The sequence below is a fragment of the Motacilla alba genome, chromosome 28, assembly GCF_015832195.1.
Source record: "Motacilla alba alba isolate MOTALB_02 chromosome 28, Motacilla_alba_V1.0_pri, whole genome shotgun sequence".
Lineage (NCBI taxonomy): Eukaryota > Metazoa > Chordata > Aves > Passeriformes > Motacillidae > Motacilla > Motacilla alba.
In genome coordinates this window covers 2,822,795-2,847,724 of record NC_052043.1, presented here as the reverse complement: position 1 = coordinate 2,847,724, position 24,930 = coordinate 2,822,795, and the positions used below count along the sequence as shown (strand labels likewise).

General features: G+C 51.9%; 2 protein-coding genes across 5 annotated transcripts in view; both read right to left on the bottom strand.

The window, feature by feature from the left end:
• The window catches only part of ARHGEF18 (Rho/Rac guanine nucleotide exchange factor 18), a 51,129-nt gene extending 45,500 nt beyond the window's left edge, over window positions 1-5,629 (bottom strand). For 2 of the 4 annotated variants that reach the window (XM_038163803.1, XM_038163804.1), the window contains exon 1: window positions 3,613-5,190. In XM_038163803.1, the coding sequence (XP_038019731.1) occupies window positions 3,613-3,688 (76 nt within the window). In that variant the 5' untranslated portion in view covers window positions 3,689-5,190. The other 2 variants (XM_038163805.1, XM_038163806.1) reach the window with 2 other exon arrangements.
• A 1,720-nt stretch (window positions 5,630-7,349) lies between these two features.
• INSR (insulin receptor) overlaps window positions 7,350-24,930 on the bottom strand; it is a 57,472-nt gene continuing 39,891 nt past the window's right edge. The window contains exons 11-21 of the mRNA XM_038163691.1: window positions 19,877-20,145; window positions 19,539-19,681; window positions 18,285-18,444; window positions 17,880-17,979; window positions 17,513-17,580; window positions 17,059-17,288; window positions 16,700-16,810; window positions 16,251-16,410; window positions 15,319-15,448; window positions 14,954-15,088; window positions 7,350-13,900 (exon numbers count right to left, since the gene is read on the bottom strand). Of these exons, the coding sequence (XP_038019619.1) occupies window positions 13,546-13,900; window positions 14,954-15,088; window positions 15,319-15,448; window positions 16,251-16,410; window positions 16,700-16,810; window positions 17,059-17,288; window positions 17,513-17,580; window positions 17,880-17,979; window positions 18,285-18,444; window positions 19,539-19,681; window positions 19,877-20,145 (1,861 nt within the window). The 3' untranslated portion in view covers window positions 7,350-13,545. The remainder of the gene's footprint in view (window positions 13,901-14,953; window positions 15,089-15,318; window positions 15,449-16,250; window positions 16,411-16,699; window positions 16,811-17,058; window positions 17,289-17,512; window positions 17,581-17,879; window positions 17,980-18,284; window positions 18,445-19,538; window positions 19,682-19,876; window positions 20,146-24,930) is intronic.

The following is a 24,930-nucleotide window of genomic DNA, read 5'->3' as shown; positions in this document are numbered from 1 at the left end:
CAAAAATCAGCATTTTGAAGTGAGTGCACCCTTGAACCAGCACAGATTTTGGCATGAACTTGTAGGAAACAGCAGCCAAAGCTCTCAGCGGGCAGTGAAAACCACTGAAGCCTCCAAACAGGCTGGGATAATGGCTAAGGTAGAATGGACTCATGGGGAGCAACCAGGAGGTGGGGAGCATCCCAGGAACCCAGGACAGAGGGTGCTTCCCCTCATACAAATCCAAGGAAGGAAGAGAAAGGGGATGTCCTGCTCTCGCCATCCCTTCAGCAGTGAACTACCCACAGGGAGAGCAGCAAAGCCCTGGGAGGCAGCGGGAACTGACAAGGGCTGTGGCCTGACAGAGGCCAGAGCCCTGGACTGAAGGTTTAACTAAAACAAGGAGCTTTTTCCTCCCAAGCAGTGTCCAGCCATCCCGCCAAAGCTACTCTGGGCCTGCACCAAGCTCCATGCAGCCCTAAAGTGGATCCCTGGAACAGAGTCAGCTCCTCAGAGGCCTGGAAAATATTCCCTGAGCTCTGCCTGTGCCATGCAGGGCTCAGGATTTGGCCAAGGCATAGGCTGCAGTCAACAGACCCGGTCCAGACCCACCAAAGGACTTAAATCCTCCTCGGAGGCTTCAGACACTCGGTTCAACACGCGATAAATCAGAGGCGCCGCGAGCCCGGGGTCGGGGCAGCGGCGCATGGGCGGCTGCCCTGGGGACACCATTTTAGGCAATGTGTGAGCACCAGCCACGGCACGACCGGGCTCCCTCTTCAGAGCCTGGGCTGGCACCGGGCATGGAGCAGGCACTTGGGCAAGGGGGTGATGGAGAAAAATGGCATGGGGAAAAATGCCTTCAGGCGTTGGGTTGTGGGATGGTGGGTGAGGAGGTTTGAGCATGGAGCACTCATAGGAAGAGGCAGGGCTGGGGGGCTGTGAACATCCCCATATCAATGATCAAGGTGGTCACCAATGTGTCAGCAAGTCTGGCAAACACTGGAGCACCTTGAGTCTCCCGTACTCTGCCCTCGAGCCTGTCTGGAAGGACCCAGGCTCCGGCATGGTGGCAAGGGGACAGGGAATCTTGGCCCCCCAGACTCTGGCAGACAGCAGCAGTCACCTTTCCTCAGCTGAAGCTGGAGATGGGATAACAAAATGACACTTTCAAGAACAAATGCTGTTTGCTTTAGGCGAACATTAAGCAGATTAGGTATTGCAGTTGCTTAATTCGTCTCTGGCTGGAAACCATAAAAGGTTATTGCTGCAGGGAGCAGCCTCCTCAGAGGAATTCCCAGAGCAGAGCTGGAGAGGAAGCATCGCTTGCTGGGCTGGGATGGTTCCTGCACTTTGCCAGAGCTTCCCACGGGTGAAACATGATGACTCTGGGCTGCCGTGTGGGGAGGAAGGAAGCAGTGACAGGCATCCACGGCATGTGACAGTCTAGGATGGTCTCAGGGGGTTTGATGCTGTGGGGACAGCAGGATCAGCTGGCTGAGCTGCTCTGGCTCAAGGAAGAAGGCTTCTTGCTGTTCTAACCATGCCCAAGGCCACTGGGATCCCAACAGAGATTTTCATAATTCCAATTCAGACCTCTGGTCAAACCCTCCCTCCTATAGCTGGCTGTGCTGATTTCCCTCAGACAGGCTGGTCACTGGAGCTGCACCCACAAGTGTCACAACAGGTGACAGCACCAGAGCAGCCAGCATTGGAACAAGCCCTGCCAGCAGTGTCCCATCTTCACCTGCCTGTCCCTTGGCCTGGTGCAGGATGCTGCATGTCCCCCTGTGACCCTGGAGCCAGGCTGGCGCTGGGAGGGGACACATTGGAAGAAAACATGGATGTGAGCTCTAGCCACACCAGTCACATCCTCCAACATCAAACACTGTCTGCATTCCCACTGGGGAAAGACCACACCAAACACGGCAGGACAAAGGCACTGGGCAGTTCTGCACCATGAAACAATCCCAGGAGGAAGGAAAGACAAGAACGTCCGGGCATTTCCCAGCAGTCAGGGACAGAGACTGTTGGGAAACCATGGAGAGCATCACAGACATGAAAGAAAAATTATTCCATCTTCCCCTGACCCACCCCAGCCCTCCTGGCCCTGCACCAGCTGCCCTTCATGTATCTTGTTGCAGGGTGTGCAGAGCTATAGGGAAAAAACCTCTGGAAAGCAAGTGCTGAACTCCCTGTGCCAAGATGGGCTGAAGTGCAGCTCCTCGCCTGGCATGGGCCCCTCCTGGCCAGCCCTGGCAGCGGTGGGGATTGGCTCTGGGCAGGAGCAGGGGAAGATAAGCTGTCCCACACTGTAACACACTGTACAGAGCCACTGCCTTATCACCACGCTGCTGGGGCCGGGCTCTTGGGCACGGAGGGCAGAGGAGCCGGGAGCTGGGGCTGTTCCCTGCTGTCTCTCAGCTGAAGGGTCTCAGCAGGGCTGAAGGGGTTTGCAGCCCCTCTGATTTCCTCCAGGTCGCTGTGCAGGTTCCTGCAGTGGCTCCAGGGGGTACTGAGGGAAGGCCCACATGGACCAGTGAGTGCCACACTACAGAATATCAGTGTAGGAGAGGGGCTGAGTGAGACCCGAGGCATTTTGTGCCCAGGCACAAGCCCCAACAGGACAAACTGCTCTGCAAGCACCTGCTGAAAGGAGCTGGCTGCACCCAGGCCATCTGCAAAGCAGTCAGTGCTTGGGAGCACCGTGAGGCTGATTCATTTGTTAGTGAAATCAGCCCACCCGAGTCTTCCCAGCCAGCCCATAGCCCCCCAGCAGGCATGGCTGGAGTAGGGTGCCCAGCTGGGGCTTGGGGCTCACCACACATCAGAGCCTGCAGGACCCCCTGCATCCTGCTCTGAATTAACCTTCCCCCAGCTGTTCAGTTTGGATCTTGGTCTCCTGCACATCGACACCAGAAGAGAACTGGGAGGGAAATAAGGAAGAAGAAAGAGGAGCAGGAGCTCTGATGCTGCAGGTAAAGGTACCCAAAAGCATCAGCCTGAAGGCAGTGTTTGCTCATAAGGACACAAGTGTCTGGCTCCTCCAGGACTGCAAATGTCCTGCTTTCTGGGGCTCTCACTTCCCTCTTTCCAAGTCACGGCACTGCATGCAGAAATGAGGCCAGTTGACACCAGTTGCTGCCATTTCCCACCCCTGCTGCTGGACACAGTGAAGCCCAGCCAGGGCCACCCAAACCGCCAGGGCTCCGCACACAGGGGCTCTGCTCATCAGCCCTCACTGAAAGACTGAAGGAATCTTTTCCCCCACATCTGCTCAAACACCAAACTCTGGCCAGGCAGCATGCAGAGACAGCTGTCTGCAAGCACCGGGACATCCAGCTCACTGCCAGCCACGAAACAAACTTATTACAAAACCAAAAGGCTGATATTTAACCCATTACCCAGCTCCTGGAGGCAATTATATGCCTTTAAAAGAAGATTAAATGAAAGGAAAAATGTTAACCACCATTTAAGGCAGAGTCCCGTGCAGGGAGAAGCAGGGGACTCCTCAAAACAAGCTCTGCCCGGGCCCCCGGGGTTCTTTGGTACCTGCTCACTCCAGGACAAGCTGTCCCTGCCACAGCCCAGCTCCCGCCACACGCTCAGCCCGCTGTCCCCACAGGCCATTACCTCGCTTAAAGGACCATCTCTTCTTCCAGCGCTTGGAAAACGATGGCCAGGAGTGGTTGAGCAGCGAGTCTGACATTTGGGAGCCCCGTGCAAGGTACAGCCCCGAGCAGGAGACGCCGGCACGGAGCACAGCGGAGCTCAGCGCGCTCTAAGGCAGCGCTGCAGGCTGCAGCCCAGGGGCTGCCAAGGGGGGAGTGGAGAAGCCAAGTGTTTTGTCAGAAGTATCAGCTGATGGAAGCTGTAGCCAGAGAGACATTCCTGGTCCCTGGCATTCCCACCTGTGTGGCAGGTCAGTGACTTCCTGCAGCTGGGCCTGGGGATTAGTGGCCTCGGAGCACACACAGCCCCTGAGTGCTGCTGGAGGCTTGCAGACAGAAACAGAAAACAAGCTGTTAACACACCACAGCCCTCTGCCAAAACCTCCCTGCTCCATTCATGGCTGTGAGCATGACAGACACTTTGTGAGCACTTTCAGGCACTTCTCCCCTGGTTAAGAGTCACCTTCACCTTCAGTGAAGGGTCAGAGTTGATACTGACAAGGCTTGGTGTCTTTACAAGACATTTATGAAGGCTCACTATTTACACTTTTTTCTCATTTTCAAGTGCTGTGGCAGAGCCTCTGCAAGGAACTGCAAGACACCCTGTCCAGCCACAACATCAACATCATCCTGCAGCTCACAGGAAGTCCCAGTCCCCTTGCAAGGGCATTTCTCCAAGCCCTCCTCATCCCTCACACACAGGTAGGCAGGTGGGAGCAATCTCAGACTGCCCTCAGAGACCCAACTCCCTACCCTCCGAGCCCATTGCTCCCAGTTGGCACCAGTCCCACATCCCAGTCTCCAAACTTCGCTCCCAACCCCTCAATTGGGCTGAAGAAGCCAGGTTTTACCCCAGTGCAGCTGCTGGGCACTGGGGCCAGACCAAAACTCCTCCCTGCTGTTCAGCCCATGCCTGTGGCCTTGCTGAGCAGAGCCCAGCCATTTTGGGAATGACCACTGGTACCTTCACAGCTTGAAGCCCAGGTTGGGCTGGTGATGCCCAAAAGCAGGTGTCAAAAAGCATTTTTCTTGCCTGGCTACAAACCCTAAAGTGTCACCTGCCCAGTACAGCCCTGTCAACATCCCCTCTGCTTCCATCTCCCTGATAACACTGGGGAACAGCCCTGGAGTGGGCAGTCCAGAGTGGAATTTGGGGGTCCAAGAGGGGCATGGACCCCTCTTGTGCACAGCCCATACCCTGCTGTGGGCAGCGCCAGGGTGTCTTTGCAAACATTCAGCTGTGGCACAGCAGCAGCAGGAGCCAAGAGCAGCAGCCAAAAGGTGCCCAGCACTGCCCAGAGCCCACCATGATGGCACCTGGGGGTTAAATCCTGACCTCATCTCCTCCTCTTCACTCACAGCAGAGCAAAACCCCGTGTAGGCTGAGCCTCCCCAGCCCATGTTTTGCACTGAAGCTCGTGCAGGAGGAAGGCTGCACCAAACCCAGCACTGGGACTTTTTGGCTTCAAGACAAGCTGCTTCCTCACAAGGCCTTGAGGAAGGTGAGTGACAACCCCGCTGTTGTGGGATGGAGCTTGTGCAGAGAGCCACTTACCCTGAGGGCTGCAGGCATCTGTGTGGTGGGTTCCTCATGCACGATCCTCACATCTGACAGCCGTGGCTTCTTCTCCAGCTGCTGGAGCAGAGCGAGAAGCGAAGCCTCACGGGGGAAGCAGCGGCCATGAGGGCGGTTTGCTCACGGGGGCCGCTGGCTCAGCCCTCTCACCGCTTCCCCTTTCCGACGGCACAAACAAACCCACCTCTCCCATGCTGCAGTTCCCACCGCCGTGCCCCAGCGCTGCTCGCTCCCACCCTCGCAGGGGTCTGCGCTCTGGAAGGGTCCAGCAAAGCCACCAGGAGGGCTGTGGACCCTGAGGCAGCTGGTGCAGGGTCCCTGGCAGCCCTGAAGTCACGATGGCTGCGAGGAGCAACTACTGAGGCAACAGCTTCCTGTTCCCTTCGGGGAAAAGCCGCTGTGTGTGCCCTGAGAACCCCGCAACCCAGCCCAGCCCGTGGGCTCCTTCTACCATGGCTCATTAGCCTCCTACACATGGCTCCTCTTAACGAGTCTTTGCTGTCATGGTTTGACCTTGTGGAGCAACAGGGACCTCGAAGCCCAGCAGGTCTGTCTTATGCAGGGTGAAGTGATAGCACAGCACAGCAATGCCTGTACTGACCATATTCACCTGTACAGGAGAGAGACAAAGACTTCAGCTCCAGGGCAGTGCCCCTGCCCTGCCCTTGGCCAGCAGACAGAGCCCCCGGCATGTCCAGGCCTGGGTTTGTTGGCACAGCCATTCCTTCCTTCCCAACAAGCCCCGTGGGCTGAGGCACACACGCTCCTCATCCCAGAGCCCCGAGCACTCATCAGCCCCAGCCAAACCCTAATCAGAACAAGAACCACTCACACTCCAATTACTCAGAGACCGCAGTTTTGGCAGCATTTAGAATAGCAATTACCCTGTGCTCCAGGAAACCACAAGAGCAAAGAGGAATTAAGGTTTAATTTCTCTGAAGTCCACAAGAGCTCGATGAGCATCAGAGATCAGGGCAGCTCCTAAACACCAGGCAGCTGCTCTTGCTGATGAGATGGTGAGTTGTCCTTGGCTCAAACAAGGACAAGCTCTTTCCCTCCTGCCACGTGTCTGACACGGTTTGGGGGGTGCCAAAGCTGAGCTGTGCAGGCAGCCTGGAAGAGTGACGAGGGATAAAGCCATGAGGACAGTCCGAGCCTCAGCAGCCTCCCCACAGCATCCCAGAGAGCCCAGTGGGAAGCAAACCTCCTGGGACAGCAAGTTCAAGTTTTGTGGCTTTGTTTATTTTTGCATTTTAGGATCCCCAGAGAACAAGCCTGTGCCAGAAGAAACAACTCCGAAACATCTTAAAATACCAGTTTGTTTATGATCATTCTCACAGTGAGAGAATTCTGGATAGGCTTAGAAAAAAATGGCACTAGTGGGGCCTTGAGTGCTGTGTCCAGTTCTGGGCCTCTCACTGGAGAAAGACATGGAGGGGCTGGAGGGTGTCCAGAGGAAGGAACGGAGCTGGGGAAGGGCTGGAGAGTCAGTCCTGTGAGGGAGCTGGAAAGGGGCTCAGCCTGGAGAAAAAGAGGCTCGAGGGGATCTTCGGGCTCTGCACAACTCCCTGACAGGAGGGGCAGCCCTCACCTCGCTGGTGCAGCCCATCAGGAGGGAAATCTTGGCTCTGGCAAAACAAAACCAAGTTTAAGTTAGAAACACCCCCAGAGGGGCCTGGGTGGGAGAGGAGGCTCCTGGGGCACACCCAGTTACAGCAGCTTCACCACAGGACAGGGGTGGGGCTGATCCTCTGCCTTTGATGCTTTAAAACCGGCAGTGAGGAGTCTGTTCCCTCCGAGAACACCTGCTCCATGCCCAGGAAATAACAAATTACATCGCAGAGCCACAGCTCGCCATGCTGCAGAAGGAATCCTGGCACCAAAGATCACCCGATGGCCTCAGAGGCATCACCCAGAGCCCTGAGGTGAGGATAGGGATCACCAGAGCCATCAGGTGGAGGAGTTCCACTGGATTCACACTACAAGCCTACAGCTGAGCTGTGGGTTTTGGTTTTTTCCTTAACACCATTTATTTTGCAACTTATTCCAAGGTCAAAATTACTGCTTTCTCCACAGCAAAGCAGCCTTCAGTGCTGCACAGACAGCAGACACAAAATGAACAGTTATTCTTGGATAATTTATTCAGAATTTTAATATAAACAGTTAATTGTTCAATATTCCGACACACAGCAAGAATTTTTTTTACTATTCAAAGATTTTCTGTACATGTCACTGCTTGGCTCTTAGATATGAAAACACTGAAAAAATAAATCAAGGGGGAAGGCTTTTCTCTTTTTTTTCCTTTCTTAAAAAAAATCATGGCACATTTGATCCTTTATTTCAAACAAGAGGTATCTGCAGTACTATTTGTATTCTGGAACCTTAGATATGCAGAGGGACAGGTGGGAGCAGCAAGAATGAACTGGGAAAAAAAATAAAAACCCCAAGACTTCACAGAACATCACCTAACATGTAACTGAAACCATCTGTGGTTTATTTAAGTGAAGCAGAGAGCGTTTGCTTTGGGCTGTGTTGGATGAAGCTGATGTCCAGTTCCCCCATCCGTGAGGGTCCTCAAATACAAACCAGTTTTGATACTCCAAGAATAAAATCATTCCCCTAACTAAAGCAAAAGGTAATGCTTTTCCTGCTCAAATAACACTCTACCTCTGCAGATTTAGAAGCGGCCTTTCTAAAATTCTCCATCAGTTTTCATGGGACTCAGTTACGGGAAAAGACTTGGAAATGGGGATGGTGGAAGCGTTGAAATGCTGCTGGGAGAGTCTGGATTTACAGAGTTTTGGTGTTGAGTCCAGCTCAGAGCTCTCAGGTGAAGAGCCCTCAGCTCAAGATTTACTGGTGCCGCTGGGACGGACCAGGGGATGGGCTCAGCTAAGCAAGAGCCCGTATTTAGGCTTCTCTGTAGCTGCCAGGACTATTCCAGGTCCTCCCAGCCACCAGACCCTGTTCCCAAGAGATCCTTCTGGGCTGAGAAAGGAAACTATTTAACATCACCAGTTGGAACACCGGAGTGGGAACAAAACCACTACCAGGAACAGAACTTCTGGCTGATGGCAAATCTGTTGGCAAAAAAGTAACAACACCATAGGAGTTAATACTAACTTTATTATACAATATTTAAAAAGTCATTTCTCTACCTGTCCCCTTACAGCTTGCATTGTGCTGCAGTGAATTTGCCCAAACTGCAAGAATAAGTGCTTCCTTCTGAGAAGGACAAGCAAATTCATTTTAAAAAGAAATACACATTTAATGACAGCAGATTTGCTAAAAACAGTTAACTTTAGAGTTGCTTTTCAACAGTCAGGTTCCTCCAAAAGTCAGCTGGATGACTGGCTTCACTCTTGTGATGCTCCTAACGAGGCTGAACACATCAGGGCTTTACACCGACACTCACGGACAGAATCCAAGCAGAGGGAACACAGAGCCAAGCAGAAGGTAATAAAAAGGCCAAATTCCATTAAGTTCATACAAATACCAAACTAATCTTACGTTGAATTTCACGAAGTAACTATTTCTTGATTCCAACCCATTCAGCAGTTCCTTTCCCTGGACCACAGGACACTCCGAGGGGCGGCGGCTCTTTGGGCAGGGCCGGGGTTCCTGCGAGCCCCCGGCTCCGACAGGATCACAGGGTTCATCTGCAGTTCTGAGCTCCCTCCAGGCTCTGAGCCCATCCCACACGGATCACGGGAGCACCTGGCACAGCCTTGACAGTAAGGTTTTATGGCACAAAGATATTTCACGTTCTGGCTTGTAAAACAAGGTTCCAGTCTTGGTAGCAGGAAGGACCTGGGACACCTCAGGGTCCGTCTTCGTGTCACAGTGGCTTTGAGAGGGAACTCGACTGCCTCCCTCCCTCCCTCCTCTAAAGCAGAGGCTCAGCACCCTTCTCCCTCCTGTCATTTCCTATTTGTCTTCAGCACAGTCAGCTCAGTAACACAAGAAGCAACTTTTGAGATTTTTTTTTTCCAAAGAGATACCAACACTATAGCCAACAGACTAAAATTAAGCAAAGTGTCCCATCGCTATAATACAAATTTAGGAGGAAAGAGATAAACTACCCATAAATTAAGAGTACCCTTTAGCAACCTAAAAGCAGCCTCTTCATACCCACACAGCTGCTTTACCATCATCGCTGCAGCGTGGTCTAGTTCCCATCACCTTTCCCAACCCAGTGCTGGCACAGAGTTTATGTCTGAGCTCTTCTATTTTACAACACAATAGAGTATTTACAAGCAGCCAAGACAGACACGTTCCTAACCCAGCAGCCAAGCTTTGCAGTGCTGTGCTGGTCTGCCAGAGAGGTTCCAGATTGGCAAGAGCCGTTCAGGAAGTGGCAATCGAGTTTAATGTGGAAACCTTTCTGAGAAACCTCTCCAGCCTCGCACTTCAGACGTTTTCTTAGTGAAAGCTCAGCAGAGCTCAGCTTCTTGCTCCTCCTGATTCACCAGAGTGAATTCACCAGGCTACGTGGTGGTGCCAGACTGTGCCCAGGAGGCTCCAGCTGCTCCTGGACAGGCTGAGGGGTCTGTGCTGCTGCCCCGTGCTGCTAGCGGGGCATTCTCTGCCCACAAAGGGCAGGAGCCAATCCTCCAACAAACACCTGTGCAAGAAAAGAAAGAGCTTCCCAATGCTGGCTGCCCTCCTCCAGCCATCCCACCTGCTCTCCTGCACCAGTGTTTGGTTCCTCCTAAGCAGCAGCAGGAGCAGCAAGCGTGGAGCTTCCACTGCAGCTGGGGAATTCTGCCCCATAAGGATGTGGCCGGAGCAAAGAGCAGCAGCTCCCCCAAGGAAGGCTCAGCACAGCACCCCTGCCCAGGCTGGGGTCCCTGGCAGCACCCCAGAGGTTTCAATAGCACTTGAGTCTCCACTTGCAGGAATTCTCTGAGCAGGAATCAGCGAGATCCGAGTGAGGCATTCGGGCATCCCTGGGGCGAGGATCTTCCAGCAGCAGAGACCAAAGTGTCGGCTGTGAGCCAAGGAAGGATTTTCTAGCAGTGAGAGCTGGGCTTTGCGGGTGATGTTCATTTATTCTTCCTAATTCTACAGCTGAATGTGATCTGTAGCAGCCACGAGCAGCAACCACTAGTGTTATTTGTTTTACAGAGTAGAAACACGATACCCTCCCCACTGGTACCACGCCTTCCCTCCCCCTGGGCACAAGGTAGGAAGGATGAGTAACCTTCACACAGTGCTGGGGACAAACAACTGCTCCGTTTGGTGCAGGGTGAAGGTGACACTGAGCCGTGGGAGGGGACTGCCTGTCCATGGAGCAGCACACGCTCCCTGGCTCAGCCATCCGAGTGTTCAAACCATGTGTACTCACAGGGCCAACCAGTATCAACCATGGGGAAAAGCCAGACCCAATACAAGGTTCCAATGTTCCTTCAGGTAAAAGTTCTTCTATTCCCACAGTTACGATCGCTGCCTTTGGAAATGGTATCAAAGCAAGGGTGTGCTGGGAAAGGTTTGTTTCAGGAGGTCACTGGCAGGACCTTGGGTCACCTGTGCACAGCGAGAAAAGCAGTGACCAAGCCACCCCAATGCAACCCCAACAGCAAGGGCTGGTCCCAGTCCCTGCTCCATGGTGGCACATGCTGATCCAGGAGGAAGCAGCCTGCTCCTTTTAGGTCATGAGTTCACTAAAGTCCAAACATTTTTTTTTCTTTTTTCTTTTTTTTTTTTTTAATCACAACAGAACTAAGGGATGAGATCAGATCCAAATTTGTAAATGGGTTCATTGGCCACTACTGTTCAGATTAGGGATCAACAGTGATGGGCCATTCTCCTTCCCATTCCCTTCATGAATGGTCCCTGGTATTGGAATCAGCTGATACTGATTTTCCCTGATCCACAATAGGTTCAGACCAGAATATTTAAACAGGTTTAGAGGTGTGTAGTATTAAAAAATATCCTTAAGAAACACTGAGGTAGACTGCACCAGAACAGGACAAAAATAATCCCACCACATCCACCTGCCAAGATTTTGCTGATACAAATTTACATGTTCCGTGTGTTTAAGAAAACTAATTGTTTGTTGCTTTTTTTTTTTTACAGTGTTTTATATATTAAAATAAATAAAAAATTCTAATAAGAAAAACTTCTCTTCCTTAGAAAAGTGTGAGAATATGTCTTCTTTCCTGCAGTGTAGTACAGAGCTGCTAAACAGTTACAACTTTGTAAAGCAGAAGAAATGTAAACGAGGCCTTTTGAAATCCAAAGGTTCTCACCCATGTCTGGACTGTGTTTTCCACCCAAATTTGTGGAGCAACCTGTACCCTCCACCTGGGCCAAACCCAACAGCCTCCAGCAGCAAAGGGCCCAACAGCTCCTGGTGCTGCCCAGAGTCTGCTGTCCCCCCTTTTACAACTCTGGAAGTGCTGTTTTGGCCAGAAGCAGCTGGGGGCAGAGGTTCCCAGCACCAGCTGCATCCCCGGGTGTGGGCTCAGAGAGCTCTTCCCCATGGACTGCAGCCCCTCTGCCTCGCTCACAGCAGCAGCACTGCCCGGGCTGGAGGCACAGCCCAGCCCAGCCTTCTGCCCTCCCGAGCCAGGGCACCTCGCCTTCTCCTGGCAGAGAGCACAGAACAGATCGTGGACTTCTCCAGGAGGAGAAGTGAAGGACTGAGCATCTCTCCCTGCTGTTCAAGCACCTCCTGCATGCCACGGGCCTGTGACATTCATCATCTTCCTTCCCTGCTCCCGCCAACTCCTGGCTGAGTTTCACCATTACTCTCCAGCATCAGGTGCCCATCAGCTCTGTCTCTGCAAACGCAGCACGACAAAGCACAGTCCCGACGGCGAGCGCCGACAGCCGGGGAGTTCTGCAGTGGGAATCTCGGGGAACACAAGGCTGGAGGCCTGGGAGCAGCAGAGAGGCAGCAAACCACGGTCACCTCCGGCGTGCAGAGCCCAGAGTTTTGTGCTTCTCCTCTTCAGCGTCCCTTCCTCAGCTCCAGCTCGTGCTCGTCCTCTCTCGCCGGCTGCATCTGCGGCACGGAAGGCAAAGCGAGGGACACGGGGCAGAGGAGGAGCAGGACTCGAGGCCAGGATGTTCTGTGTCCTTCAGCTCCCAACACCCAAGATGGGGCTTCGACTGGAGCCAGCTGACTGTGTTGTATAAATCATGAAACTATTACAAAGCCTTGTCAAGTATGAACTGAACATGTGCTTCATCGCTCCTGCAAGGCTAAAATTAGTTCATTCTGAAATCTTTGGACCACTTTAAGACCAAACAATCCCCCAAAACTCTCCCCGCCCCAAAAGGATCATAAACAGTCAATAATTTATATGAAGTTAAAATTTAAACTAAAGACATCTTTAAATATGTTACAACAAACAATATATATACTCAATGCTGTAAGGACAGAAAACTCCGTGTCTCAGGTCAGGGGACTCCTACTTCGTTTGGTCTTGAAAGTACCCACAAATCTCAGAGTTCTGCTCATTTAGCTCCCAGCAAGTTCTCCTCATTTGTTAATGAGAGAAAACCTGCTCTCAAGAGTCCTCAGTATAAAAATAATCTGTTTAGGATTCAGTCCCTCCAGGGAAATGGGGAAAAAAGATAAGTACACACTTCCAAGAAGAGGAAAGCTCCTGTGAGAACAGAGAATCATAGTGTATGCTGAGTTGGAAAGGACCCACCAGGATCATCAAATCCAACTCCTGGCCCTGTGCAGGACACCCCGAGAATCCCACCATGTGCCTGAAAGCGCTGTAAGTTGTGTACAAAACCAGAAGTTCTCTTTTGCTATAGGGTACACCCCACATGTTGATACTGCACACACGCACACACACGCCCACGCACGCACCCTGGGGGTTTCACCCCTTGAAAACAAAGTATGAAAGCAGCAGCTATTGGTCAATCTGAGGATCTGACTGATGTGCTGAATCCTTCAGCTGTAGTGGAGAGGCTGCCTGAAAGCCTGGAATTCTACTGGAAATCTCTTGTTCCGCGCTGCTGGGCTGGAGCTCAGGCACCAGAGAACTTCACGTCTTCTGCTGGCAAACGCGGATGCTTCTCCTTCAGTTGAACTCACACGGTCGCTTCCTGTTGTGAAACCATGGTTACAGAAGGGACAGCAGCCATGGAAACCTCTTCCATTTATGTTCACAGATAAGTCCACTGACAACCAGTCAACTTGGCAAAAAAAAAAAAAAAAAAATTAATCGTAAGATGATTAAAAATCTGAAGAGTTTGTAGATGTGTGTCATACACTGTGGCAGCAATAACAAGAGTCCTGAGATTTGTGGAGGGGGGGAAAAAAGCAGACACAACCCTTGGGCCAAACAGGAAGTGTTAGGAAGGGCTTGACCTGGGCATGGAGAGAATCCGCCCATTTTTCTTGCCACCGTTCATGTGAGTGTAAGGGATGTGCTCCTCGTAGTTGCCCTTGAGGGCCATGGAGGGTCCATTGTCCCTCCCCAGCGCTTTGTCCCTCTGGGAGTACGAGGAGGGGTCGAGGGGAATGCTCTCCATGTTCTCGAAGTCCATCTCGTACTCCTCCGTCTCCAGAGGTTTGTTCTCCTCGCTGTAGAAGAAGGAGACCTCGTGGAAGCTGGGGTGCAAGTCCTCCTTCAGCATCTCGATGATCTCAATGAAGGTGGGGCGCATCTTCGGGTTGTACTGCCAGCACATCTGCATCAGGCTGTGCCTGCAGCAGCACAGAGCACAGTCAGGGGCAGCAGAAACAATCCCGCGTGCAGAGCAAGGCTGGCACCCGTGGCACACCCCCCACCACCCACACTATGCCTCTGACTCCCCAGGTTGCTTGTTCTCTTTCCAGCCTCCACATCTGCCTGTAGATCCTGACACTCCTTTTTCTCTGTTTCTGTCTAGATTGAGAATTCCTTCCGATTCCTTCAATTGTTCTTAACTTGGCTGCTGAAGGAAACAGGGCTGTGGTTCACAGACTCTGTGTGTGTGTGTGTGCACACGCACTTACAGCCAGGTCATCCTTTTTTAATTAATTCCCTTTTAATTTTAACTCAGCCTGAAAGATAACAAAGCTCCTAATACTTCAAGGAAAATGGGAGGCTGGGCAGAGGACAGAGGTCCTGTAAACATCCCACCCAAAAGAAAGGCTGCAGCAAGAGGTCACATGTTATCAGACACCATGGAGAAAGAACTCACAAATACAAATAGAGTCTCAAACTGGAGTTTCTAACTGGCCATCAGACAAATGTCCAGCACAGCAGGCTCTTTTCATAGGGATACTCACAAAAGATGTTTATTTTATGACTCTGGAAGTGCTGTTTTGGCCAGAAGCAGCTGGGGGAAGAGGCTACCAGAACCAGAGAGTTACCATCTGTGCTCCCTTTTCCAGCCAGAGCTGCTTTCCCTCACAATTGCTCCAGTGTGACTCCTCACACAGAATCCCAGGATCACTGAGGTTGGAAAAGACCTCCCAAGATCATCAACCTTTCATCCACCCCCACCTTGTCCCCAGCCCAGAGCACTGAGTGCCACATCCAGGCCTTCCTTGGATACCTCCAGGGATTGGGACTCCAAACCTCCCTGGGCAGCCCCTTCCTTGGATCACTAAGGATACTTTGGTGGAATTCCTGTGGGAGGTGCCTCACTAAAGTCTGTTTTTGTCCTCCCCAGTCAAGGAGGGTTAAGAGGTGCCCCAGGCCAGGCCATGTTTGTGGGCCACACTTCAGGCAAAGAGTGCAGCTGGACTGGCTGTCCCTGCTTGCCCACTTACAGCCTCTCGGGGCAGTTGTCTGGCTGATCCAGGTATCCTCCATCCATGACAAACTTTAGCACCTGCTCGTTGGAGAGTCCCTGGTATGGCTGCTCTGCCAAGCTGCTTATTTCCCAAAGGACAACACCAAATGACCTAAGGGAGAGAGAAAGCTCCTGGTGAGAACAAAACCTCCTGGAGCCCTCCCAGTGACAGAGTTATTTTGGAAAAGGCACACTTCTAAAGAAGGACTATATTTTTATGGAAGTGTTTCAAAACAACGCCTTTGTTTTGTCTGTACTCTGAGCAAGTCAGTTTAAACTATGTGTGCTAAAACAAGGAGCTCCTGAGCTGGAATCCGTCTGGGATTGCAGAGGACAACTTACCACACGTCGGAGTAGGTGGTGAACACCCCATCCTTCAGCGACTCCGGGGCCATCCAGCGCACGGGCAGCAGCCCTTTGCCCCCCTTGCGGTAATAATCCGTCTCGTAGATGTCCCTGGTCATCCCAAAGTCTGAGGGAAGCAATTGGGATGTGTTAAATGCCTCTCCCTCCATCCTGCTTTTCCTGTGCAGCATGTCCAGATGGATGTTGCCTTCCACTGCCAAAGCCCAGCCTGCAGTCATCTGTCACCTCGTGATTAATGTTCAAAACATTTCCCTTTTCCTGCATTTTTTCTATGGAGTCACAACAGAGACTCCAGAGTTAAATTTTTTGGTGACAGCTTCTATTCTAAACATTATTTTATTCATCCTCTGTAAGTAAAACAGAACTCCCTTTGTCTGAAATCCCACTGCCCTGGCTTTAACTCCAGAGAGCTTTGAAAAATCACTACACTGTGGGGTTCCAGGTTATTTTTAAATGCTGTATTTACTTATTACTAAAAGGGTTTGGGTTAAAAACTGGGTTAAATTACTTTTAAAAGCCACCTGACACAATGATAGGATTATCAGCACTGGGTTTGTTGTACCCAACTCCTTCTTTGTCTTAATTCTCATGGAAGCAAAGACCAGTGAGACAAACCCAGGCAGTTTAGGCTGGAAAGGTAACGAACTTTTAGGACAGAGGTTTGGAAATAGAGAATGTGAGAAAAGCTTCTCTGGCTCTACAGGAGATGCTGTTCTTACTGAAGTCCACACAATTCTGTCACAGGGAAGAAACAGAGGGAAGTGCTGCAATTTCACAAAGGCAGGCAGCGAGAATCACCCGTGTTTGACGCATTGGTTTCATCAACTTGCTTTTACAACAAACACGCTGCACAGAACCATCTCCTGATCACAGAATGGCCAGGGTTGGAAGGGACCAGCAGCACCTACCCCCGATTTTCACAGTGAAGTCCTCTGCCACCATGCAGTTGCGAGCTGCCAGGTCCCTGTGCACGAACTTCTTGGCGTTCAGGTAGGCCATGCCGTCGGCGATCTCCGCGGCCATCTGGATCATCTCCCTCAGCGTCGGGGGCGGCCGCCCGGGGTTATTCTGCCAGGAAAAATCACAGTCACAGAAAGGTTTGGGTTAGGTGTGACCTTAAACACCATCCAGTTCCCATCATCCAGGGAACCCTGCTCCAACCTTCCAACCTGGCCTTGGACACTTCCAGCTTCTCTGCGCAACCCGTGCCAGGCCCTGCCCGCCCTCACAGCCAAGAATGTCTTCCCAGAATCACATCAAATCTACCCTTTTTCAGCTTAAGGCCACTACATAAAAAAGTAGGAAACTCCCAATCAAGTCACTGTTCCACAACAGACTCCCTCTCTCCTGTCTTTACCTCAGCTTCAGGCCTCAAAGAGCGCAGGTAACTTTTCAGATCCCCGTGTGCCATCAGCTCCATGACCACCAGAGTAGGCTGTCCCTTGGAGACCACTCCGAGGAGGCGAACCTGGAAAAGAAGTGAGACATTCCCTCGAGGCTGTGTCCAAACAGAGCTGAGAACAGCCCCACAAGGCCTTGTCAGGCTGAGAGGTTTAAAAAGAGCGGCCGTGACAGGACTTGGGCAGAACGGGTTCTGTGGAATCCAGCAGGGAGAGATCCCAGCTCTGACGGATCAGCTGCCTCTGCTGCTCTGGCCAGCTGAGGGTCGGGCTCTGAAGGCACTGGAGAGCTGTGTGCTGAGGCACCCACACTTACCACATGATGGCAGCTGAAGCCTTTCATCACAGAGGCCTCGTTGAGGAACTCGATGCGCTCGCGCAGGCTGGCCGACTCGTTCACCGTCTTCACGGCCACGCGCGTCTCGGGCTCTCCCTTCACGATGTCCTTGGCGATGCCCTCGTACACCATCCCGAAGGAGCCCTGGCCCAGCTCCCTCAGCAGGGTGATCTTGTCCCGTGGCACCTCCCACTCGTCAGGGACATAAACTGTTGGGCACAGGGGAACATTCTGAGCTGAGCGTCTTCTGAAAGACGTTCCAGCAGCAGCTTTGGGTAGTGCTGCCACACTGCAGGGGAATTCACCACTGAATTCACACTGCAGGGGGGTGAATTCTACAAAAGGACCATAAAACCCCACAAGGACAACTCCAAGCCCATCCTGCTGCACTGGCTGCACGATTACACAAGAAAGAAGCCCTGGTTGCTCTCACCATCACTGGCACTGATGTACTCGGGGTTGGAGGATGCATACAGGGGTCCTGTTGGTCCCTCGGTTTGTCTGGAAGAGACAGAAATTCCTGAGCACTCTGCAGCCTCTGACACCCTCGAGGTGAGGGCAGTTTGATCAATCCCTGTTGGATGCACTAGATAGTTATAACCCACAGATCTTTCAAATCCCCAAAGCATGCAGCAAATAAACTGTCCCCATATGGCACAAACTATTTCCTGCACTTACATTAATTCTGCAATCACTATGGAAATTAGAAACTAAACAAAAACTGACTCCCCACAAAGCAGCCAAACTTTTGGATATAAGTTTTGGTGTTTCTGGTGAAAACAAGAGTAAACTGCACTCACCTCTTTTTCACAAGCACATAAGCAGCTCCAATAATTCCAGCAATTATTATGGCAAAAATAATAGGAACAATGATAACAGCAATATTTGGCTGAGCATTCACTAGGAGAGAAAGAGAGAGTTGGAGGTATTATACAAGTCCAAAATAAATTTCTTTTCCTCATTAAAATCTCCCCCTTCAATAAATTGGAGCAAATACAAAACCAGAGGCTATTTCACATCAAAATGTCGGGCTGGTCAGAATGAGGACTAATAAACAAAAGCCATGTGTTTCCAAGTAATTTCAGGTTCTTGACAACCCATGTATTTGGTAAATATTTAGTGACTCCCTGCTTGCTACACCCCATCCTCCAGAAATAACCCGAGTTTCTGTCAGGGATTAAAAGCCAAAAATAAAATGAACTCACAATAATCAGCCACGTAGAAGTAGGTGGGCTCTGTCCAGGAGCCGTTCCCAGCCAGGGAGGTGGCCCGGATCCGCACGCTGTAGTTGCCAGGCTGCAGCCCCCGCAGCTTGCAGCCACTCTCGCTGGCAAAGTGCTTGCGGGACACGCAGAAATGGGCCTCCTGTGGGGACAGGGCTGTGCCAGGGTCATCCTGCAGCACCCGGGGCTCCCTGACAGCTCCTGGGGGCTCCTGCAGCGCCCAGAGCTCCCTGACAGCTCCTGGGGGTTCCTGTAACACCCAGAGTTCCCCGAGAGCTCCCCAGGATTCTGAAGCACCCAGGGCTCCCTGACATCTCCTCGAGGCTTCTGTAACACCCAGAGTTCCCTGAGAGCTCCCCAGGACTCCTGCAGCATGCAGGGCTCTCTGAGAGCTCTCTGATGGCTCCCTGGGGCTCCTGCAGCACCTCCCCAGCTGGCAAACACACACCCCAGGGCTCTCAGTCTGCTCCAGGTTAGTGGTTTGTGCTGGATTTGTGCTTTGCAAGGCAGTAGGTCAGGTTACAGAGAGCAAGTGCCATGTGCTGCTCTGGCTCTCAGCACTGACACTGGGCCTGCACTGATGAGTGCCACTGTCCCTGTGGCACTGACACCAACCCTGTCCCCATAGCACTGAAACCAGCCCTGTCCCTGTGGCACTGACACCAGCCCTGTCCCCACGGCACTGACACCAACCCTGTCCCCTGGCACTGACACCAACCCTGTCCTTGTGGCACTGACACCAGCCCTGTCCCCTTGGCACTGACACCAACCCTGTCCCCTGGCACTGACACCAACCCTGTCCCGTGGCACTGACACCAGCCCTGTTCCCCTGGCACTGACACCAACCCTGTCCCCGTGGCACTGACACCAGCCCTGTCCCCATGGCACTGACACCAACCCTGTCCCCTGGCACTGACACCAGCCCTGTCCCTGTGGCACTGACACCAGCCCTGTCCCCTGGCACTGACACCAACCCTGTCCCTGTGGCACTGACACCAGCCCTGTCCCCCTGGCACTGACACTGATGCCATCCCAGACTTCCAGAGGGGACAAATTCACCAGTGAAGTTTTGTACTCCTTTAGTTCCGCACCAGGAAACCCGACTGGTCAGGGCACTGTATGCACAAGGACTGTCAGATCCTAAAGAGCCTGGGCTCCCAGGGGCAGCCACTTCTCCAAAGGTGCTGTGACAGCAGAAGCTCCCACCAAAGGTGCTGTGACAGCAGAAGCTCTCACCTCGGTCTCCCCAAGCCGCCCGTAGTTCACCTCGTAGAGCACGATGAGGCCGTTGGGCTCCTTTGGCTCCTGCCACTTCAGATGCACAGTGTTCTTCTCCACCAGCTCATGGGACACTGGGCCAACGATGTCATCAGCCTTAGCTAGAACCAAGTTCAAGATCACGTTTAGTTTCATGTCTTTGGGCAAAATTCACACCTGCCAGTACCTCATCCATCCTCCTTTCCCACCGGACACAGGGACTGCCCCTGTCTTACGTATTGCAGCTGCCTCCCGTGGGAAAAGCAGCATTTTGGGAGCAGCCACCAAGGCACGGCAGGGCTCAGGGACAGAATCACCTTCTGGCATGGTCCTGGCGCTGACATAAGCTGCCACGCTGCAGCGGGACTCCTGGGCATCGTGGTTGCAGGCGTGCAGCTCGATGCGGTACCCGGTGAAGTGGCGCAGCCCCGAGATCACCAGGGACTCCTTGGACAGCACCTTCTCAAAAGGCTTCTGCTCCTCTGCACCCTCAGCTGCTGCTGAATTGTTGGGGGAGGATGGGATGGTGGGTAACACCACGGTGGCGTTTGCCACCGAGCCGAGGTCTCTTCGTCTTCTTGATGGCCTGTTAGACAACACGGGTCACCACGTTAGTGTCACAGTCACTGTCAACACACCCAGCTGGAAAGGAAGGGTCCAAATGGGAGAGCTCAGAGTGCCACTGAAAACTCAGAACGCAAATCTTTGCTGCCAAACTGAACTTTCCACTGCCACCTCTGACTACCAGGCCATGGCCAGCACCAGCCCCAACAGGGATTTGCTCTGACAGGTCTCTGCCACCTTCCCTGCTTCCCTCTGCCTTCCCTGGTGCTGTTTCTCCTCCTACAGCAAAAGGCACCAGCCAGAAAGCAGAGTTTGAGATGTCCTGATATTTGCAATGCAACAAAGAAATTCAGGATTTTTTTTTTAGACCAAGACATGCATCTTTACAAAATTCTGTATCCCCCAGACTCTTCTCCCTGCACAACTGCACACAGGGAGATAAAATAAAAATAAACCAATCCAAGCTTCAAGTATTTGCTTGAGAATTCAAGTTCCCCTGGGTCTCTCAGCTGAGTCTAACTTTACCAGGTTGCCTCTCAGATGCCTCAGGCGGGGTTGCAATGCTTGGAGCTCAGCCCCCAGCCTGGAGCTGCAGCCTCGAGCACACCAGGTCACACCACGGCCCCACTCGGTGACCTCAGATGTGCCACATGTCCCAAGTGTCACTAACTTGCATTTATAAAGCAAAAGGCCACTCTCCCAGCTCTCTGGAATACATTTGCCACTCTCACCCCTAAGGCTGAACCTTGATGGATACACAAAGCATTTTAACCTTTTCCCAAGAGATCAAATCTATTAAGTCCTTTTCAAGGCATGCATTTAGAACTCATTATTCTGATTACATATTCACTGTGTGGTTTTGTTAACCAAATGCTGCTCCTCAGGTGATTGCACTTCAGTCTGAAAATGTGATTTTTTCACTTGCAAAACCAGCACCTGCACTGTGACCATGTCACCTTCCCTGTCTGCACCCGAGGACCACCAGCCAGCTTTAATGTCAGGTTTTGTCACCAAATAAACGGAATAAATACACCAGAATTAAGAAGCATTGAAAAATTTCATTTTCTTGACAAGGAAAAAAAAAAAAAAAGAAGAAGAAGGGATCAGTACCAAACCAAAAGTGCTCAATCTAACACTTTTATGTGCTGCCACGGGGAATTCCAGGTCGGGAACTAACCAAGGTGGTGAATCAGTAACTGTATTCAGTTACACAAAAGGAATTAATGCCAGTTGAAATCCAGACCATGTATTTTAAGGGGGTGATGATCTTTTTGTGTGTGTGTGCATATGTGTGCAGCTATTAAAGGGTACAAAGAGTGACCTGATCTGAACCCACACTTGAGGCATCTCCAGGCTCTAAAAATGTAACAAGCTGTTGAAGCAAATCTTTGCTGCTGAACTGAACTTTCCACTGCCACCTCTGACTACCAGGCCACGGCCAGCCCCAGCCCCAACAGGGATTTGCTCTGACAGGTCTCTGCCACCTTCCCTGCTTCCCTCTGCCTTCCCTGGTGCAATTGTCCCCTTACAGCAAAAGGCACCAGCCAGAAAGCAGAGTTTGAGATGTCCTCAAACTCAACACTGGGCTGCACACGACACAACACAAATATTCAGAGTTGTCATCATCACAGAATGGTTTGGGTTGGAGGGACCTCAAAGCCCATCCAGTGCCACCCCTGCCATGGCAGGGACACCTTCCACTGTGCCAGGCTGCTCCCAGCCCTGTCCAGCCTGGCCTTGGGCACTGCCAGGGATCCAGGGGCAGCCCCAGCTGCTCTGGGCACCCTGTGCCAGGGCCTGCCCACCCTCCCAGCCAGGAATTCCTTCCTGCAGAATATTCATCCACCTGATGACAAATAAGGATGGCAAACAGCAGGTTCAGCAAGCACATTCCAGTTTTAAGTTTTCTCTTTCTTAATTACTAATTAACTCCTTTTGGAGCTGCTGCTCCCTCAGCCTGTGTGGTGCTGTGAGCAGTGTCCCCTCAGGATGGGGCAGAGTTCAGGAACCCAGCTCTGGGTCATGCCACCTCCCTCCTTGGGAAGGATTCCTTATGGTCAAACAGGACCTGCTTTGCATAAAAGCAAAGCTACACCCTCTGTTTATCCTGGGTGAATTCAGCTGATCCTCGTGTTCAAGGGAATTTTGTTTTTCACAAGTAAAACAGTAATTTGACCACTGATGCAACACAGAGTAAAATGCATGAATTCCTTCCTTCTCAAGTCACAGTAAGTTAAGAAAAGCTTTTGAAGCTGTAAATCCCCAATCTTCCCATATTTATTATCCTGGATTTGCAGCAATTTTCTTGCCAAATTCTCTGTATTTTCAAACATCTGATTCTTCTCAGAGTTGTTCCAGTGTAATTTGCATTGAGGCCGTCTCAGCAGCTCCAAGGAGCTCCCTGTGAAACCCTCAGGTCCAGGTTCCTCCTGTCCTCACAGGTGACCAGGGGGTGTGAGGGGGCTGGAAGTGACACCTCAGCACACACAGTATGGCCTGTGCTGGGGGATTCCAAAAATGCCTCTGGTACATTAAGCCAAACTCCACAGCCCTGAAACTCCCCTGGGTCAGCTGGCCTGGCCAAAGCATTTTAGATTTGCCTGTACAATTAACTGAATTGGGAAACACAGGGAGAAACAATCATTTTTAAAGTGAGTCATTCCTCAGATCTTCCTCCCCAAGAATATTGGGAATGGCACAAATGTGTGTGACAAAGGACAGAGACAGAGAACAGGGGCTGCTCCTGCTCTTGCTGCAGTGGTGATGGAGGAATGACACCCTGAAGAGCAGCCACTGAGCTCCCCTCTGCCTCTCAGGACTTTTTCTGAATCTTTCCCTGCTTCCCACAGAATCATGGAGGGCTGAGGCTGGAGGGCACCTCTGGGGATTGTCTGATCCCAGCCCCTGGCCCAAAGCAGGGGCAGCTGGAGCAGGTGGCTCAGGACCACGCTGGACTCTCCATGGATGGAGACTCCACACACCCATCCCTGGGCAGCCTGTGCCAGGGTGGGGCCAGCCCTGAGGTCCAATCTGTGCAGAACCCCTCCAAAATGAGAGCAAATAACCCAGGAAAGAAGAAAGAAAGCATCAGCCTCTGATGGCCACTTTGTTCAGCCCCAAAGGGGACCTGGAGTGAGACACTGCCAGCTCTGCCTGAGCAGAGGAACATTCCTGAACTTCTAGTTTGGCTTTTTGTCACTGCCAGAGAAAACTGAGCCCCAGGAGGTGTGACAGTGGCTCCTGGAGTGGGTAATCAACATGCCCAGGGGGAAGGAACTGTGATTTCCAGAGGGTGAGATCAGCCCTGCACTAAGGCTGGATCCTGCCCAGGGATCAGATCACTGGAACAGGGCAGGAGGGGAGAAATGGCACATGGAAAACAAGAAGATATCAGGGAGAAAGTGCTGTGATTCTGCTCCCCTGGCATCTCCTGTTCCCTGCTGGCCTCATCCCTGAGATTCCTCCCGTGACTGGCAAGCTCCTGCTCTCCAGGAGAGGCCACACAGCACCTCAGGAGAGGTCACTGAACTCTGAGAAGCCACAAAAAAAGCACCTGAAGTAAACCACACTCCCTGCTCCCTGCCAGGCTCTGTGAGCAGGTCATAGCACAGTATTCACAGGAAAAAGAATTCTGATTTATGTGCTGACAGCCTGGAGCCTGCCAGGGAAGACAAGCAGGGCACGTGGCAGCAGGGAGGCCTCTTCACCACTGGCTTGTTTTAGAGGATTAGTTGGCCATGGGATGTGGGGATTTCTTCCTCAGGAGGCTGACAAGGTGGCACATCCTGGTGATTGCTTTCTTCCTAAAATACATACCCCAGAAACTGGCCTGAGAAGCATCCTGGGCTGGCTGCACAATAAAATTGGGGTCACGAAAAAAAAATTAAAAATAAAAAAAGAAATCAGACTGTCAGAAGTGTCTGCCTGCATCAGGAGGAGTTTGGCTTTTGCATATGGCTTGGTTCTCCTCTGCTTTGGAATATGTCACGTCCTGGCATCCTCTGGCACACTGGAGCTCATCCTGATGGGCACCAACAGCCAGGGAACAGCAAAAGGAGGGGCTCTGCCCAAGCTTCCAGGGCAGGGAACCCCAGGGATGCCTAACAGGGAAAGTGCTCAGTGCAGTGACCCAGCTTTTGTCAGGCAGCTGCAAAGGCAGGTTTGTTGGCTGAGGGCAGCAAGCAGAGAATAAATTTAGAGCACAAAAGGCACGAGAGGGAAGAGGGTAAATCACCACAGATTCTACCCTGCTCCCCAGCACTTCCTCCCCAGGCTGCAGATGAAGTGTGAAGACATTCAACACCACTTAATGTGACACCAAGTGTGCCACTGCAAACAGGACATTCACCACCCACAGCACTCACATTCCTCATGGTATTGGAGGTATTTCCCACACTAAGTGAAGGGAGACCACAAATACCACGCTGAAGGACGAGGCTGTGGCCTGGTAAACTGCCCTTCTCCTTTCTTTTCAACTCAATGAAAAACTTGACCACAAAATTTCAAGACAGGAAAAGAAAATCGCTATTTTTGGCATCATCTGATGCCAGATGAGCTGCAGGCTGTTTGTTAAGGATTCTCACTTTATTCCTGAGCTGAGGAGAATTCAGGGACAGGAAATGAAAGCAGGAGCTTCCCAATCTGCAGGAAGATCTGTGCTAGGAGCTCTGCTCTCTCCATTCCAACACCCATATCCAGCTGGACTAGACAGGCTCATGGAAACCTGGCAATGTGGCTGTGTCCAACCTGGCATTTTTATTTAATCCTCAATTACATGTCCCAGCCCCTGACCCCTGGACAGCCCTGT